Source organism: Dama dama, chromosome 25 (assembly GCF_033118175.1).
Source record: "Dama dama isolate Ldn47 chromosome 25, ASM3311817v1, whole genome shotgun sequence".
Taxonomy (NCBI): Eukaryota; Metazoa; Chordata; class Mammalia; order Artiodactyla; family Cervidae; genus Dama; species Dama dama.
This window is the reverse complement of record NC_083705.1, coordinates 76,515,477-76,532,152: the sequence shown is the minus strand read 5'-3', so window position 1 is coordinate 76,532,152 and position 16,676 is coordinate 76,515,477. Positions and strand designations below refer to the sequence as shown.

General features: G+C 51.6%; 1 protein-coding gene across 7 annotated transcripts; it reads left to right on the top strand.

The window, feature by feature from the left end:
* The first annotated feature begins 104 nt into the window (after nt 1–104).
* On the top strand, nt 105–14,690 carry TRIP13 (thyroid hormone receptor interactor 13). 7 transcript variants are annotated; one of them, XM_061129375.1, is made up of 14 exons: nt 105–287; nt 1,031–1,196; nt 1,306–1,435; nt 2,105–2,160; nt 2,929–3,019; nt 4,246–4,318; nt 8,355–8,418; nt 9,157–9,243; nt 9,455–9,561; nt 10,704–10,857; nt 11,081–11,193; nt 11,790–11,855; nt 13,330–13,399; nt 14,042–14,690. In XM_061129375.1, the coding sequence occupies exons 1-14, from the start codon at nt 196–198 to the stop codon at nt 14,186–14,188; spliced, it is 1,416 nt and encodes a 471-aa protein (XP_060985358.1). In that variant the 5' UTR covers nt 105–195; the 3' UTR covers nt 14,189–14,690. The 7 variants fall into 7 exon arrangements, with proteins under 7 accessions (XP_060985358.1, XP_060985357.1, XP_060985359.1 ...); XM_061129374.1 differs by having other exon boundaries at nt 11,775–11,855; XM_061129376.1 differs by lacking the exon at nt 14,042–14,690 and adding an exon at nt 13,686–13,799 and having other exon boundaries at nt 11,775–11,855.
* Nucleotides 14,691–16,676: the final 1,986 nt, after the last annotated feature.

The following is a 16,676-nucleotide window of genomic DNA, read 5'->3' as shown; positions in this document are numbered from 1 at the left end:
GCTGCGGCGACCGGAAGTGACCCGCCCGCTTGCGCCGGCGCTTCCGGGTCAGGGGGCGGTGCGCCGCGCGCGGCAGGTTTGAAGCGCGCGGGGCGCAGCCTGAGGGCCCAGGCCGCTGAGGTGGCGGGGCGCTGCGCGAGGTGGCGGCGGCGACGGGGAGGCCCGGTCCCCGCGGCTCCCAGCGGCGGCGCCGCCATGGACGAAGCTGTGGGAGATCTGAAGCAGGCGTTGCCCTGCGTGGCCGAGGCGCCCACGGTCCACGTGGAGGTGCACCAGCGGAGCGGCAGGTGAGCCCTGCCTCGGCCCGAACTTGGCCGTTTCCGACCTGACGGGACCCTGCCCCGAGCCCGCCCCGAGCAGACCCGCCCCGACAGGGTCGGCCCAGACCCCGGCCTCCAGCCCCGGCGAAGCCGGCCCCGGGGACTTTTGAGTTTTGGGAAACGCCCCTGCGCCCTCACCCTCACCCTCGCCCACCATCCCCTTTCCCCGGCCAGGCCCTCGGGACGATGGGCCCCGGAGGTGCTGGCGGCGGCGGGTCTCCGGGAGCCGGGGGCTCTGGGGCGCGGACACCGTCGCAGGGGCCGCTGGAGGGCCTGGGCCCTCGGGGAAGCAGCGAGCGCGGGGGGTAGGGGCTGAGGGTGGACCCCAGCCTGGGAAACTCCTCTGGGGCCCCCAGCTGTGGGCATTTCATTCCCCCCTGACTTGCTGCTGTTTCCCAGCTGTGGGGCTGGCACCTACGCAGCATTTCCAGCTTGGTGACCAGCAGCCCAGGTGGCACCGACTCCGCCTTCACCCCCTGCCTCTGAGGGGCCTGGGCAGAGTCCTTGGGCAGCTTCCCTGGGTCACACAGCCTGCAGTTACCGTCAGCCCCTAGTCGGTACAGGATCACTCCCATGCAGGCCCTCCCGCCAGCGTTATCCATGGGTGCATTTTCCCCCCTATGGTCTGTTTTGTTTTTAATCACTCTTTCTTAAGATGTTGATTTTTTTTTTTTAACTCAGATCTGATTTTATGTGTTTTGTGTTCCTAGCACTGCAAAAAAAGAGGATATAAAGCTGAGTGTTAGAAAGCTACTCAACAGGCATAACATTGTGTTTGGTGATTACACCTGGTCTGAGTTTGACGAGCCTTTTCTGACCAGAAATGTGCAGTCTGTGTCTATTGTTGACACAGAGTTAAAGGCTAAAGATCCACAGGTAACTTAATTCTCAGAGCTAAGAAACAGTTAGCCCGTAGCTCAAGAACAAGAATTTGCTGTTTTGATAGTGTGTTGTGTAGATTTATTTGATTTTTTTCTCATCACAGCCTATTGATTTGAGCGTGTGCAATATTGCACTTCACATCTTCCAGCTGAATGAGGATGGCCCCAGCAGTGAAAACCTGGAGGAAGAGACAGAAAACATAGTTGCGGCAAATCACTGGGTTCTGCCTGCAGGTATCTGTGACAGTAACAGTAGGTGGCGCACGCCTAGAACGGGGAGGGTGGAAGACAGCGCACACCTCAGCCTCCAAGATATTGTGTGTCTGTTATGCAGTTTTACGGCATTTTATCTGTTAGGAAATAGGAAGTATATCACAAGAGAGAAAAGTAGAAATTTCCAATATGAGACTACTTGGATGGGTCTCTAAAAGCCAGTGCTAATTGAGGGTTATTACACTGTCGCTCTTCTTTCCTGCCCAGTTGGTCGGTCTTGCTAGATGACTCCTTCCTCCTACCTTCTCTGTGCTTCTGTGTGCTAATGGGATCTAGCAGGCTGAATGCCATGTCTAATCCAGGTTAGGCCTGATATCCTGAAAGCTAGACTCCACCTGCCACTCGGCCCTGCCGGAGTGTTGGCCTGTGGGGAGGGTGGTGAGTTCAGGATCAGTGCTTGGGTCCACGCGTAGGTCCACAGAAGGTTCATTACCTACCCAAAGTCACATGTGACTGCCACTTACTCAAAATCTTTAACTTACAAATGACTTTGAAAGTTTAGCTTCTCTGTAACCAGAATTGTAGCTTGCTGCGTCTGGAGTAGTTGAGGATATCAGCGGCTCAGGGTGGACGTAACCAGTAGGTGCAAGGATTGCTTTCCTAATATTTGGTTTTGTTTTGTTCTCTCAGCTGAATTCCATGGGCTTTGGGACAGCCTGGTGTATGACGTGGAAGTCAAATCTCATGTGAGTTGTGCTTTTTCCAGAAAGGCTTCCATATTTCAAGTGAATCATTATTGTGTTCTCTCTAGCGCCTCTTACCTCATATGGGCTTCTAGGAGTGCTGCTAGCCAGCACCCCATGCCATGGGAGTCTGTCTTCTGTCCTGGGCGTCTCCTCTGGGCTTGCTCTGAGTGGAGCTGTACTCTGGGGAGTTCCCCGCAGGAGAAGAGGGAGGTTTCAGAAGTGAACCCGCTTGCACTGGGTCACACTTCTTAGGAACCTGTGGGCTGAGATGGCAGTGTCAAGGGGCAGAGCAGGTGGGCGATCTGAGCGAGTACCACCATGTCTGAACCCCCTTCAAGGGGACGAGTCCTTCTGCACACAGATGGGGGAGGGGAGGACACTAGAAGTCCGTCCTCACTACCCCCGTCACCCACCCCGGCTCCCCTAGGAGCCATGGGGACCCCAGAGCCCCGGCTGTTTGTTCTTTTAGCAAACACAGCTTGTCCACTGCTGTGTCCCAGAGGAACGAGCTCACTGACTGGGTGTAGCCCTCAGTTGTTTTGTGTGTTCTTTGCATTGTAAATAAGTCATCTTTGAGTTTACTTTTATCCTTGTAACAGTCACACCCAGCACGTGTCCTCTTAGATTTTAAGACACCTTCTGAGGTGAAAGCCTGAGTGTGTCTGGCAGGCTCTGAAGACTCTCCTTCCCTCTGCTCATTCAGGACACGTTCAGCTGAACCTTTGCTCTGCCAAGGACTTTACTTATGTCTTTCCTTTCTTCACACAGCTCCTCGACTATGTGATGACAACTTTACTGTTTTCGGATAAGAATGTCGACAGCAACCTCATCACCTGGAACCGGGTGGTGCTGCTTCACGGTAAGCATTTTGGTTTCGTTTGACAAAATAAAACTGCGTGGAGTCAGGCTTTTCTTCCTGCCTTTGTCCTGTGAAAGTTACAGCTCCTTCTTCCTAGTGGAGCCAGTTGTCCCAGTATGTCCTCTGTGAAGCCAGTCATGTGCACACTCTCTGCACTTTGGTTACTTGACCCTTCATAGGGCAGCCACCTGATCATTCCTTGTGACTTGTTATTCTGTTATTCAGCTTTCCAAATATCTGCCTTGTTTCCCCACTGGTTATGGGTTTCTCAGGATAGCAATTGCCTTGTATTTCTTCATAGTATCCTTGGAGTTTCTCTTGATGGATAATAAACTGCAAAAGCCCACACTTCACAGAACTGTTTAGTTCTGGGAAGAGAATACTGGGGGTTTTTATGTTGTTGTTATTGTTACTATCTCAGGAGAGAAAAAGAACCGAGAGAAAGCCCAAATTATAGTGAGATAAGAGCTATAATTAAAAGAGTAATTAGCTTCTTTATACAATGAAGATTGTAGGCTTGTGTTCAGTTTTATGAAAACAGTGTCTTTAGAATGTCTTGGCAAATTTTCTTCATACTAGAGTCAGAGGGTAATCACAAGGTGTTTTACTTAGTGCAACACAGTATTTCCCATTAGAATTGGTTATAGATTTACTTGTGAATTATGGAAAATGCTGAGGATCAGAATTGAATGTCATCATTTTCTGTTGGACGCGTTCGTGCTCCCACATCCATGCCCTCAGAGCTCCTGTCAGCCGCTGTGCTGAGGGACACGCAGGGCCCAGGCCTTGCCCCACCACTCTCCCTGTGTAGCTTGGGGTTCAGGCCCACGTGTGTGGAGCTGGAGTGAAAGATGCTGGTGCCGTGGGCTTCAGGAACAGCAAACACCAGTGCCTGAGGTCCCGATGGTTACCAGGAAAGGTTTGTTTGACCTTTGAAAAGTGGGTTTTCATGATCAGCGGATTTCATAGAAGACATGTAGGGACAGGGAGGGTTTCAGTGAAGATGGAAAGAAAAGCAGAGTGGATACAGGCCAAGAAGCTCCTGGTGATGTTTTCTAGCATTTACACTGTTAACAGATTTCTCAGCAACTTAAGCAGTTCTTGTGATAATAACATTTATAGCGTTACAGCCTGTTCCTTATGTTATATCCTGTGAATAATGCAGCTACTGTTTCAAGAAGTCTATTACAGCAGTAACTTAAAAACTTGTTTGCATTTTGTTACAGGTCCTCCAGGAACTGGAAAAACGTCCCTGTGTAAAGCTTTAGCCCAGAAATTGACCATCAGACTCTCAAGCAGGTAACTTGGGTAATTCGAGAGAGGAGAGCCGCTGAAGTGGGTTTGCTCTGTTTTCAGCTGTAACGACGGGAGGAGCTGCTGCTATTTTTAAATCATCTTACATGAATAGTAGGTGTCTCAGTGTAATTTAATGAGTCCTTCTGTACTCACATAGTCTTGCGCTCTGAGTCCAGTCCTCTTAAATGTGCTGAGACTCACTCTGTGACCAGCACGGGATTGCTTGTGGTGCCCGCCCCATGTACACTTTGAGGAGCGCTCTCTGCTCGCGTTCGGTCGACCGTCCCATGGTTGCTTGATGTCTGTGCTGACAATCTGTCTGCTGCCCTGTCACTTCCTGCGAGGAGTGTCCAAGGCTAGTGCTGGGTTTGTCTGCCAGTTCTTGAGTGTAGTCAATTTAGAGATTTATGGTTTCACTACATTTGGAGAGTATTTGGGCATTACCTCTTCAACTAATTCCCCTGCTCTGCCCCCATTTGTGGGGGTCCATTCATTTACACGTTAGACTGTCTCATGCTGTCCCACAGGCCACTCATGTGCCCGTTCATCTTTTCTCAAGTTTTAAAAATTTTCTGAGTTTCATTTTGGATAGTTTTCTGCAGTATCTGATTTGCTTTTACTTCTGTTCAGTGAAATTTCCATCTCTGAGAGTGATTTTCTTGTCTGAAGATTGTTCGGCTCTATTTATGCTTGTAAGCTCTGTCTACCAATTCCGTCCTCGTTATCACTTGGGTCTGGTTACGGGTCACATTTTCCTGCTTCTTGGCGTGCCACATAATTGTTGAATGTGGACATAATGATTTGCAGTGACTGGATTCTCTTGTTTGTCTTTAATGACCACAGGATTTTATTCTGACAGGGGTTTGGGTACTTGTGTTTGGTGTGATCCTTTTGAGGTCTGCTTTTAATCTTTTTCAAGAGTGGTCTCAGTGTGGCCTGGACTTCGCCCTCAGGAGGGCCCTTCTGGGTCTCAGTTGAGCCCCTGAATGAGCAGCGAGTACCCTCGCCCCTCGGCCCTGGGGTCTCGAGCACTCCCGGGCTCTAGCACTGGGTTCCGTCCTCACACACTGCTGCCCTGTGACAGTCGCTGGGCTTCATTCCTGCGTGTCTCTCTCCTCTCTGGAACCCTGCTCTGTAGCCTCCAGACACCTCGGCTCCTTGAACTCTGGCCTCTGTCTCTTCAGCTCAGTACCCTGGCCTCTCCTCTTGGGTCCCCCCCAGTGTCACACCAGGCAGGAGCTCAGGGCTGTCGCGCTTGCCCCTTGCCCGCCTCCCAGGTTACAGTTCCTGATTCTGCTGTCTGGCACCCTTCACAGACATTGGTTCACTGTTTTGTCTAGTTTTCTAGTTGGTTAAGGCAGAAGGTAAATCACCCTTTTAGCATAGTATGGCTTCAGAAAAGGAAATCCTATGAGATTTACTTTTAAATCTGTTTTCTTTTCAAAACTGTCTTAAAAGTAGGGAAGTTGCTCTATTTCAGCCCTTTGTTTTATGCTCAGTATCTTGGCCTTTATCTTGACATAGTGAAACACATCTGTGTTTGATAATCTCTGAGGGCAGTTTCCTGAAACGCCGGAAGGTGAAGGTGTTATTACAAGAAATGTGATGTTTTCCAGTACAGAGATCTGGAAATTGGTATTTATTTTGTGGCAAGAAGAAGCCTTAGCAAGGCTTTTTTGCTTTATTAACTAAAGTCTACTTTACTTAATAATCAAAATGCTTTATGATTAATTTTGTGTAATATTCAACCCAATCTATATTCACTAGGTTGTCTATCTCCCCCTTCTCCTCTTCTGTAAACAAAATTACTAAATGATGTTTTTCAACTGGAAAGTCAGTGATGCTTTTTAAAGTAATTATTTTTCTTCTGTGGACTCTCAACATGAAAGAAACTGTAAAAAAAATCTGGGAGTTGGCTTCTCTGCTGGCCCTTTCCTGTTTGATTTTGATCAGAGCTAAGTGCATCCAGAGCCCTCACTGACTCCATGTTGGATGGGGTATTAGTGCTGGATTTCAGACAGCGTGTGTCCAGGTTCCCTTTGAGTTTTCCAGGGCTCCAGGTTTGAGGGAAGTGATTTTGTGCTGGAAAACAAATTCTCACATTCCTTAGGGTTTTGTGGAAGGAGAAAAAAATGTTCAACTGTGTCCAAAAGACTTTTGATGCTTATGTTTTGATTTGCCATGTTAATACAGGTAATGGTTTTTGAACATAGGAATATAAATTACAAGTAGGCTAAAAGCAGTATTAAGAATTAATTGTATTTAACTAGTTGTATTAACTATTGGAGAAGGAAATGCTAACCCACTCCAGTATTCTTGCCTGGGAAATTCCATGAACAGAGGAGCCTGGTGGGCTACAGCCCATGGGGTCGCAGAGTCAGACATGACTGAGTGACTAAACAACCAAAAGAGTATTAAGTATTCTTCAGTTCAGTTCAGTCACCCAATCATGTCTGACTCTTTGTGATCCCGTGGGCTGCAGCACACCAGGCTTCCCTCCATCACCAACTCTCAGAGCTTGCTCAAACTCCTGTCCATTGAGTTGATGATGCCATCCAACCGTCTCATCCTCTGTTGTCCCCTTCTCCTTCTGCCTTCAGTCTTTCCCAGCATCAGGGTCTTTTCTAGTGAGTCAGTTCTTCACATCAGGTAGCCAAAGTATTGGAGCTTCAGCTTTAGCACCAGTCCTTCCAATGAATATTCAAGACTGATTTCCTTTAGGATCGACTGGTTTGATCTCCTTGCAGTTCAAGGGACTCTTAAGAGCCTTCTCCAAGACCACAGTTCAAAAGCATCAATTCTTTGGTGCTCAGCTTTCTTTATGATCCAACTCTCACATCCATACATGACTACTGGAAAAACCATAGTTTGACTAGATGGACCTTTGTCGGCAAAATAACGTCTCTGCTTTTTAATATGCTGTCTAGGTTGGTCATAGCTTTTCTTCTGAGGGGCAAGCGTCTTTTAATTTCATGGCTGCAGTCACTGTCCTCAGCGATTTTGGAGCCCAAGGAAATAAAGTCTGTCGCTGTTTCCATTGTTTCCCCATCTACTTGCCATGAAGTGATGGGACCTGATGCCATGATCTTAGTTTTTTGAATGTTGAGTTTTAAGCCAACTTTTTCACTCTCCTTTTTCACTTTTCATCAAGATGCTCTTTAGTTTGTCTTCACTTTCTGCCATAAGGGTGGTGTCATCTGCCCTCTGAGGTTATTGATACTTCTCCCTGCAATCTTGATTCCAGCTTGTGCTTCATCCAGTCTGGTATTTCACATGATATATTCGGCATATAAGTTAAATAAGCAAGGTGACAATATACAGCCTTGACGTACTCCTTGCCCAATTTGGAACCAGTCCATTGTTTCATATCCAGTTCTAACTTGCTTCTTGACCTGCATACTGGTTTCTCAGGAGACAGGTCAGGTGGTCTGGTATTCCCATCTCTTGCCCTCACAGGCAAGTCTGGCTCAGTCTCTTGTGGGGTCACTGTTCTTTCTCCTGGGTCCTGTTGCACACAAGGTTTTACTTGTGCCATCTGAGTGTCTCTGGAAGGTATGGGGTTTGATTCCAAATGTGATCTTTGCCCTCCTGCTGTCTTGCTGGGGCTTCTCCTTTGCCCTTAGATGTAGGGTGTCTTTTTTTGGTGAGGTCCAACATTCTTCTGTTGGTGGTTGCTCAGCAGGGAGTTGCAGTTTTGGAGTTCTCGCAGGAGCAGATGAGCACACACCCTTCTACTCTGCCATCTTAGCACCATTTTTTTCTTGCTTTAAGTCAAATGAAGATACCATTCAGTTTGAGACACTTAGTTTGCTCCAACTAGAACCATTGATGTTGACACATCTTGTTAGATTGTTCATAACTATTAGTATGCAGTTTGCAGTTACCTCATCCTGGGTCAGTAGTAACAGAGCAGTCATTCTCAGCCTGCTGGGCACTTGAGCAGTGTTGTATTATAGAGACAGAGGTGGTTGCTGCCAGGGATGTTGTGGGACTGACTTGTAATGATTGCTCTCTCTCTCTTTTTTCTAAACCATCTTAGGTACCGATATGGCCAGTTAATTGAAATTAACAGCCACAGCCTCTTTTCTAAGTGGTTTTCAGAGGTAAGTGTTTATACTAATCCCAGTTCTCTGGATTGTCCACCACATAGTTGAAAACTTGTCCAGTAGATTAGGCAATCTTTTTCCTCCAAAAGCTTTAGGAGAGAAATAGGTGAAATGGGAATTTCACATTCCCATTTCCTCTGACCGACTGTATGGTCAGAGGAAAGTTCCAGAGCTTAGTGATAACCTGAAAACCACCTGAGGCCTGAGAGGACCCTCTGCTTGTCACCTCCAGACCTGGGCTAGGGCACGGGGCGTTCAGTGTTACCTGAGGAGGGAGGGGTCACCTTCCAATGGGACCGCACCCTCAGCTTGAGCCTTGTTCGCCAGCTGTGAACTGAGGCACTCAGGCCAGGTGATGGCACAGGTGCCCCTCAGCTCTGGAAGGCTCTGCTGCAGGCCCCTTATCGGATGGTGCCCCTGGCAGATGGTGGGTGGGGACAGGAGTCCTGTAGGAGGGGCACCTGGCTGACTTGCACCCAAGACCCAGCACGTCCAGGACCGCTGGGGAGGGAAAGGTGGAAAAGGGGGCCGAGGTGTGGGTGTGGCAGCGGGCCTCTGGGTTCCCTGCAGACCTGGCTTCTCTGATTCAGGGAGTTTTCCGAGGGGCTGTCAGGAGACGGTGGGCTTGTGGGGCCACCTAGGGTCAGAGCTCAGCCAGATGGAGACAGTGGACGCACGTGTACACCAAGCAGCTTGAAGAGTACACGTTGATAATAAGAAGTGTTTTGTTTCCAGAGTGGCAAGCTGGTGACTAGGATGTTCCAGAAGATTCAGGACTTGATTGATGACAAGGATGCTCTGGTGTTCGTGCTGATCGATGAGGTGGGTGTGTTCACACCTGTGACTGTAGGAAGCGCAGGACTGGGTGGCCTTTCATGTTTCCGGCACCACCAGCCCCATGCTTGGCCAGCCTCCACAGGCTGTGTCCTGCAGTCCTAGCCCCAGGGGTCTTCACAAGCCCTCGGTGCGGTGTTCACATGCCCCCCGCCCCACGTCCACTTAGCTGACCCGCCCCGCCACTCTGTGCCCACAGGTGGAAAGCCTGACCGCTGCCCGTAACGCATGCAGGGCAGGCGCCGAGCCTTCGGATGCCATCCGTGTAGTCAATGCCGTCTTGACCCAAATCGATCAGATTAAAAGGTACCACTGCACACGCACACCCCCGGCCTTACTCCCAACTTTTCCAGCTCAGGATGCGTCTGGCATTGGGTATGGGCCCTGTCTTCTCTATGTTTGAAGCAGCATGTGCTACATAAGCTTTTTAGAAATTAAGCACTTTTTATGTTATTGAAGTGTTAAAAATGCACAGCAAAGATTTGGTGTGGGGAGAAGGTACCCACTGCTCAGAAAAGGGGGTCTCCCTGAACCCCGTCCATTGCCCCAGGAGGAGTGGAGACTTGTCTCTGCAGTCTCTCTCACCTTCCTTGCCTCACGAGATTAAGGCCTGCTCTGGTGACCGTTGGTGGAAAGCCTGATCCCGGCACGTGGCTCCCAGCCGTGTGTGGGAACCCTGTGCACACTCCATGCTCGCCAGCCGCTGCCCAGACTCCTGGGCCCCGTGTGCCTCCCTCACCTGGCTCAGCCCTGCTCACCACTCTGTGGTCAGAGTACAGGGGTTGGTGGGGGGCAACCCTCCAGGTGCTCCGCGGCCACAAAGCTGCCAGTGGTCTGTGTGCTGCCTGTGGGCCCGGGGCAGCCCTGCCTCGTCCCCGGGACTCGAGCCCAGCAGGCCAGGCGGTGTGCTCCCCAGGGTGCCGCTGCCCGCTCCATGCTGTCCCCACAGGTGAGCAGACTGGATGGCAGGGTCTCTGGGGAGTGTAGGAGCTGGAGGGGAGGGCCGCTAGTCCTCAGGGTGAATCATGCAGCTCGGCGTCGCGGCTGTCAGAGTGGTGAGAGTGTGTGACGGGCAGATGTGGCCATGCCCAGGCGGGCAGTGTCGGTGCTGGGGTGCAAGGACGCTGCGCAGAGTGAGGGCTTCACCGAGGTGAAGGGGGCAGGAAGCGGTCCAGCTGGGGCCCGTGAGAGCTGTCCATAGGTGGGGAGCTTGCAGAGCAAGAGCGGGGAGGTCTGCACTGTTGCAGCCGGGAGGACCTGGCAGGAGTGAGAGTCAGGCAGAGCCCAAGAAGCAGGGCCTCAGAAGACCTCGTGGGGGTGGGCACAGAACGGAAAGCCGGCTGAACGCCTGGGCCCTGGTGCTGGTCTGTCCTCACACTGCGTGTGTCAGGGCAGGGGTGGTTGGGTCCCTGTGGCCCAGGCTGACTGGGCCCGCCCTCTGCCCACAGGCACTCCAACGTGGTGATCCTGACCACGTCCAACATCACAGAGAGGATCGACGTGGCCTTCGTGGACAGGGCTGACATCAGGCAGTACATCGGGCCGCCCTCTGCAGCAGCCATCTTTAAGATCTACCTCTCTTGCCTGGAAGAGCTAATGAGGGTGCCTTGAGTTTTTTCTCACTTTCCTAAGAACACATTAGCTTTCTTGTGTGTTCTTGATTTGCTGGCGTAACTTACAGTGTCTGGTTCCTGTGTAGAAAGAGGTGTCACTCAGCCTGCACCCACCATCTTACATTGAACACTGCACTTGTTGGGTCTGCAGGTTGAGCTCAGGGAGAAATCACTGACCGATGCTTTTGCTGCCCTATCCTCTGTCCCTGCAGTGTCAGATCATATACCCTCGCCAGCAGCTGCTGACCCTCCGCGAGCTGGAGATGATTGGCTTCATTGAAAACAACGTGTCCAAGTTGAGCCTCCTTCTGAGTGAAATTTCAAGGTGTGTACAGACCTCACTTATTCTTTTTTAAAAACTTTTTTGAAATATAGTTGATTTGCAGTAAATATTCTTTAGATTCTTTTTTATAGGTCACCACAGAGTACTGAGTAGAGTTCCCTATGCCCCACAGTAGATTCTTATCTGTCACCTATTTTACATGTAGTAGCTTGTATGTTATCCAGAGTTGAAGGACCGACTCATTGGAAAAGACCCTGATCCTGGGAAAGACTGAAAGCAGAAGAGAAGGGGGCGGCAGAGGATGACGTAGTTGGATGGCATCACCTACTCAGTGAACATGAGTTTGAGCAAACTCTGGGGGGGAGTGGAGGACAGAGGAGCCTGGCGTGCTGCAGCCCATGGGGTAGCAGAGAGGCAGACACGACTGAGCAACTGAACAGCAACGTGTCAATCCCAGTCTCTCAATTTACCCCCTCCCCCATGCCCCTCTGGTAACCAGAAATTTGTGTCCTAAGTCTGAGTCAGTTTCAGTTTTGTAAGTAAGTTTATCTGTATAATATTTTAGATTCCATGTATAAGTGATATCATATGATATTTGTCTCTGTCTGTCTTGGTTCACTTAGTATGATAATCTCCAGGTCCATCCGTGTTGTTGCAAATGGCATCATTTCATTCTTTTTCACTGTGGAGCAATATCCCACTGTGTATGTACACCACGTCGTCTCTGTCCATTCACGTGTCAGTGGAGATCTGGGTTGTTTCTGCGTCTTGGCTATTGTGCATAGTGCTGCTATGAACATAGGGATAAGTATATTTTTTGAATTTTTGTTTTCTCAAGATCTTTGCCCAGGGGTGGGATTGCTGGGTCGTATGGTAGCTCTGTGTTTAGGATTTTAAGGAACCTCCGTGCTGTTCTCCGTAGTGGCTGTATCAGTTTGCATTCCCACCAATAGTGTAGGAGGGTTCCCTTCTCTCCACACCCTTTCCAGCATTTATTGCTTGTAGATGTTTTGATGATTACTGTTCTGACCGGTATAGTTTTGATTTGCATTTCTCTAATGATTAGTGATGTTGAGCCTCTTTCCATGTGTGTTTGCCATCTGTATGTCTTCTTTGGAGAAATGTCTGTTTAGATCTTCCACTCATTTTGGGATTGGGCTGTTTGTTTTTTTGATATTGAGCTGCATGAGCTGCTTGTATGTTTTTGAGATTTAATCCCTTGTCATTTGCTTCGTTTGCAAGTATTTTCTCCCATTCTGAAGGTGACCTCGCTTTGACAACCTAGAGAAGCCCGTTCTCTTTGGTCACAGGGGTTGTAATTGCTTGTGGCAGCCGAGGTGGTGATATGGGTCGGGTGGCGGAGGCTGAATCCCAGGGCATCTCACCCACAGCAGATGCCCTCTGGCCTCCCCAACCCTGGGCTCCTGAATGGGAGAATGAGGCCAGCTGCCCATGGACAGCAAGCCAAGCACTGCACTAGCTCAGGACAGGCTCTCAGATTAAGGCTGTCTGTAGCATCGGTGGATTCTTAAGCAATATTTGTTAAGTTTTTACAAATGGCCAGGAAAGTAAGGTGGAGGCTTTTTTCTTTGATGAGCAGAGTAAACAGTTAAACAGTCAGGGCGCTGGCCTTGGTGTTGTGGGACGGACAGTGTTTGATCCCGCTGCCTGGGTACTGAGAGCCACGAAACATGTGAGAATCCCCGGCACACTTGCCCGAGCCCAGGCTGGTAGCACCGGCAAGTGCTCAGGTGGCCCCAGAGATCGAGCCGGGAAGTAGAGCAGAGCCTCTGAAGACAGTTAGAATTTGGATAAACTGGAGAGAGGTCAGGGAGACCGTGTGCGCTATGTGAGGGCCTCGGGTGGGCTGCGTGGCAGACATCAGGTGCCAGACACGCTGGCGGGGCTTTGGAGAGAGTTGGTTACAGTGGTCAAGGTGGGACAGAGGGGAGCAGTGCAGACTTGTGCAAGAATTCAGAGGTGTGAACCGGCCTGTAACCACCTCATGGTGCCCCGGCCGAGGCCGTGGGTGGTGTCAGGATCCTGCCCCTCCTGGAGCAGTAGCTGAGGTCTGGGGGAGACTGCCCACCCTCCAAGGGGCTCTAGGGAGAGATCGGGACTTGTCCTGAAGTGCACCGCGGTCCGTGTGAAGCTGACGCCATGTGGTCATGTTCATAGGAAGAGCGAGGGCCTGAGTGGCCGTGTCCTGAGAAAGCTCCCTTTTCTGGCTCACGCGCTGTACATCCAGGTGAGTGCCTGGGCCCTGGGCCCCTGCTGCCCACTCTGCCTGCAGAGCTGGCCTCGAGGAGAGTCCCGCCTGCCTCCCTGGGGTTTCCGCTGCCTCTCGTGTTTCTGAAGTGACAGGCCCGGGGGCAGTGGAGGGCTGGTGTGTGTCTGCTCACCTCACTGGCGTGTGGAAAGTGCATGCCCAGGCCTTCCCTGCCTGCTCAGAGTGCTTGTGCCCTGGAGGTGTGTGCTACCAGGCCACCCCCACCCCAAGGGCAAGGACCGCCACAGTGCCGTGTATTTTCCAGGCCCCCACTGTCACCATTGAGGGCTTTCTCCGGGCCCTGTCTCTGGCCGTGGACAAGCAGTTTGAGGAGAGAAAGAAGCTCTCGTCGTGCGTGTGACCCAGCGCCCCCCCCCCCCCCCCCCCCCCCCCCCCCCCCCCGCCACCGTCTGTCCTCGGTGAGCACACCGCGGGAAGGCGCCATCGCTTCCTCACCGCAGCAGCTGCCCCAGGATATATGAGGCCACAGCTAAGACTTGCAGGCTTGTGTGGTTCAAGCAGCGTGTTGTGCTTACATGATGTTGCTCAAGAAGTGTTTTGCGTTTACGTACTTTAACTGCATGCTCGAAGACAAAACAGCCTGTTTTCTCTGTTTTGAAGGACGATCATCTGAGCTCAGCGTCTCTTTATAAAGAACTGTCTAGATGTCCCGGTTCTATCCTGAATTGGACCCAAAATGCTGACATTTTATTTAAAAAGATGATTAATGTAAGTTTTATAGAAACAAAACAAACTACATTGCCTTAAAGAAGAATGTAATCATAGCATTAAAAAAAAAGTACACGTTGCTCAAGACGAGGCAGCATTTGCTTCCTGCTGCAAGCTCATCCTGGTTAGTGCACACGTTCTGGAGACTGCGATGAATAAGAACCTGTTCCTGTGTTACAGAAATCAAGAGAAAAATTTTAGGCCCAGTGCTCTTCCTGGTAACAGGTACACTCTGCTTGTCGGGGAGGGACAGCTGGCGTGGGGCCTGCCTCACTGGTGACCAGCGTGGCCGGCCTCACGGCGATGTTTCCCGGTGATTCATTTGTCGCAGGACGCCAGTCACGGCTTAAACGAAGATTCCCAATAACAGATGTAAGATGAATTGGCCGATAATGGGTGTATTCCACAGAACCTTGTTTTGCTTTTATCTCATGCTAAAATAAATTTCATATCATTGTTTTATAAAACATTTTTAAAAGAATATGTTACCTTTTGTCTTAAAACTTTTTAAGTATTAAAAATCTTTTTCCAAAAAAAAAAAGAAATCTTTTTCCAAAATTTTCTCATTTTGATTTTCTTAACACTCTCAAATGCTTTGAGTTTTAAGTCACTCACACGATGAGGTAACTTTAGCCTGTCTCACACCGTGGTGTGGAGCTGCGCTGCCTGCACGTGGCCATGCAGCCTGGGGAGGCCTGGTCGGAGCTGGGCTGGAGTGGGAGACCCGGGTTCCACCCCTGGGACCATCAGCCAACCTTGGCTCCGGTCAGGTCCAGGGCTAGAGCGAGCACGGCCTTGGGGGCCAGGGCCCGGTTCTGTGGCTTCCTAAAGACTCTGAAATAGGGTGAGAAGAGAGGTCTGTGGGCCCTGGGGTCAGGACGGGGGCGCTCCATGCTCCACTGTTGCTGCTGAGGAGCCCCGTGTCCCCAGTGGGAAGAGAGGGTCTGGGGAGGAGGGGCTAACCAGGGCGGGCCGTGCAGAGGGGCAGACAGCGAGGGGGCAGCCGAGAGGGCTGGGGGCGGGTGGTGGGGCGGGAGGGCGAGGCCTGCACCAGAATCTGAGGGTGGTCCTTCCCCCAGGCCCTTTCCCAGAGTGTGAGGGTGTCTGACGCCACTGCCCATGGACACCAGGGGGCAGCGCTGCTCTGCAGGATGGACAGGAGGGGCCTGGGGCAGAGGGAAGAGGTCCGCAGAGGCAGCCTGCCACGTGGTCCCTGCCCCGGTCCTGTAAGCCCCGCCCACACACACCAGCCGTCTGGGCCCAGGAGATGTCTGAGTGCCCGTGTGCCAGGCAGGGGTGGGGGCATGGGTGTTCTGACCGCCTCCTCAGGCGCCAGCTCTCTCTGGGTCAGGGGTGGGGGCTGGGCCTGGTAGGAGGAGGGGTCGTACCTGGGTCCCCAGCCGGAGGCGGGCACCAGCCTTGTGGGCACTTTCTGGGCCGTGGCTGAAAGCCGGAGGTGCCCTCGGCTGGGCCCTGGGTTCAGGATGGGGGCATGCTGTCCCCCCATGGGGGTAGGCTCCTAGGCGGGCGCAGGCGGGAGAGGGGGCAGAGCTCCACCCTGGGACGCCATGGGGCATGGTGCTGCCTGCCTGGCCTCTGCTGAGCCCACGGTCCAGCGCACAGGCCTCAGATCGACCCCTCCGTGGGCTGGGGCACCTGTGAGAGAGGCTGAGGACACAGCCTGACAGAGCAGACCGTCCCCGGCAGGATGACCCAGAAGACGAGGTGATGGGGACCGCAAGGGTGAGCGTCGCGGTCACGCCACGGAGGAAACGTGCTGAGCTGCAGTCTCCGCGTCCACAGCCCCTCTGCCCGGTGCGGAGGCAACGCGGGGCAGAAGCGCCCCAGGAGTGAGCCGACAACTGCGGCTCTGCCCCCCCCCCCCCCGACCCCCCGAACCCGGAGGCCCTTCTGCGGAGGCTGTGGTTCCCGCCTGGCAACTTCTTCACGCCAGCGAAGGGGCCGCTCCGGGGAGGTGGCTCCCGTCACTGTGGCAGCCTCGCTCCACGGCTGTAGTGTCCTTTCGGATGGGGAGGTGAGTTTTCCATCCCCCAAGTTCTGATTTCTGACTCAAACTCCTTACCGTCCAGAACTGGAAACTTTTTGTGGTCTGTCACTGTGTGTCATTCAGGGCTGGAACCTTCTCTCTCTCCCCAAAACTGTCATTTATGGATGGAAACCTTACTTCTGTGTGTCTGGACCTATCTATCCTGGCTGGAAGCCTTTTTCTCTAACATGGGTTATCCTTTGCTCCTGAAAACTTCTTTGTCTGTAATCTGAGTTTGCACTTGTTGGAAACCTTTCTCATTTTCTCTGTAGTGTGACTGTGAGGATCACCCTTGAAATCCCTGTCACCTCGTCCTCCAGTCATCCTGCTGAGGACAGTCTGCTCTGTTGTTGGAAACCTATCTCCTCTGTCCTAAGTCATAAGTTAGGACAAGACGACTTCCTCCCCAGTCACCTGAGTCATTATTGCTGACCGCAAAACTTCTTCCTGTATCCCAATGTCATTCACGACATGAAACCT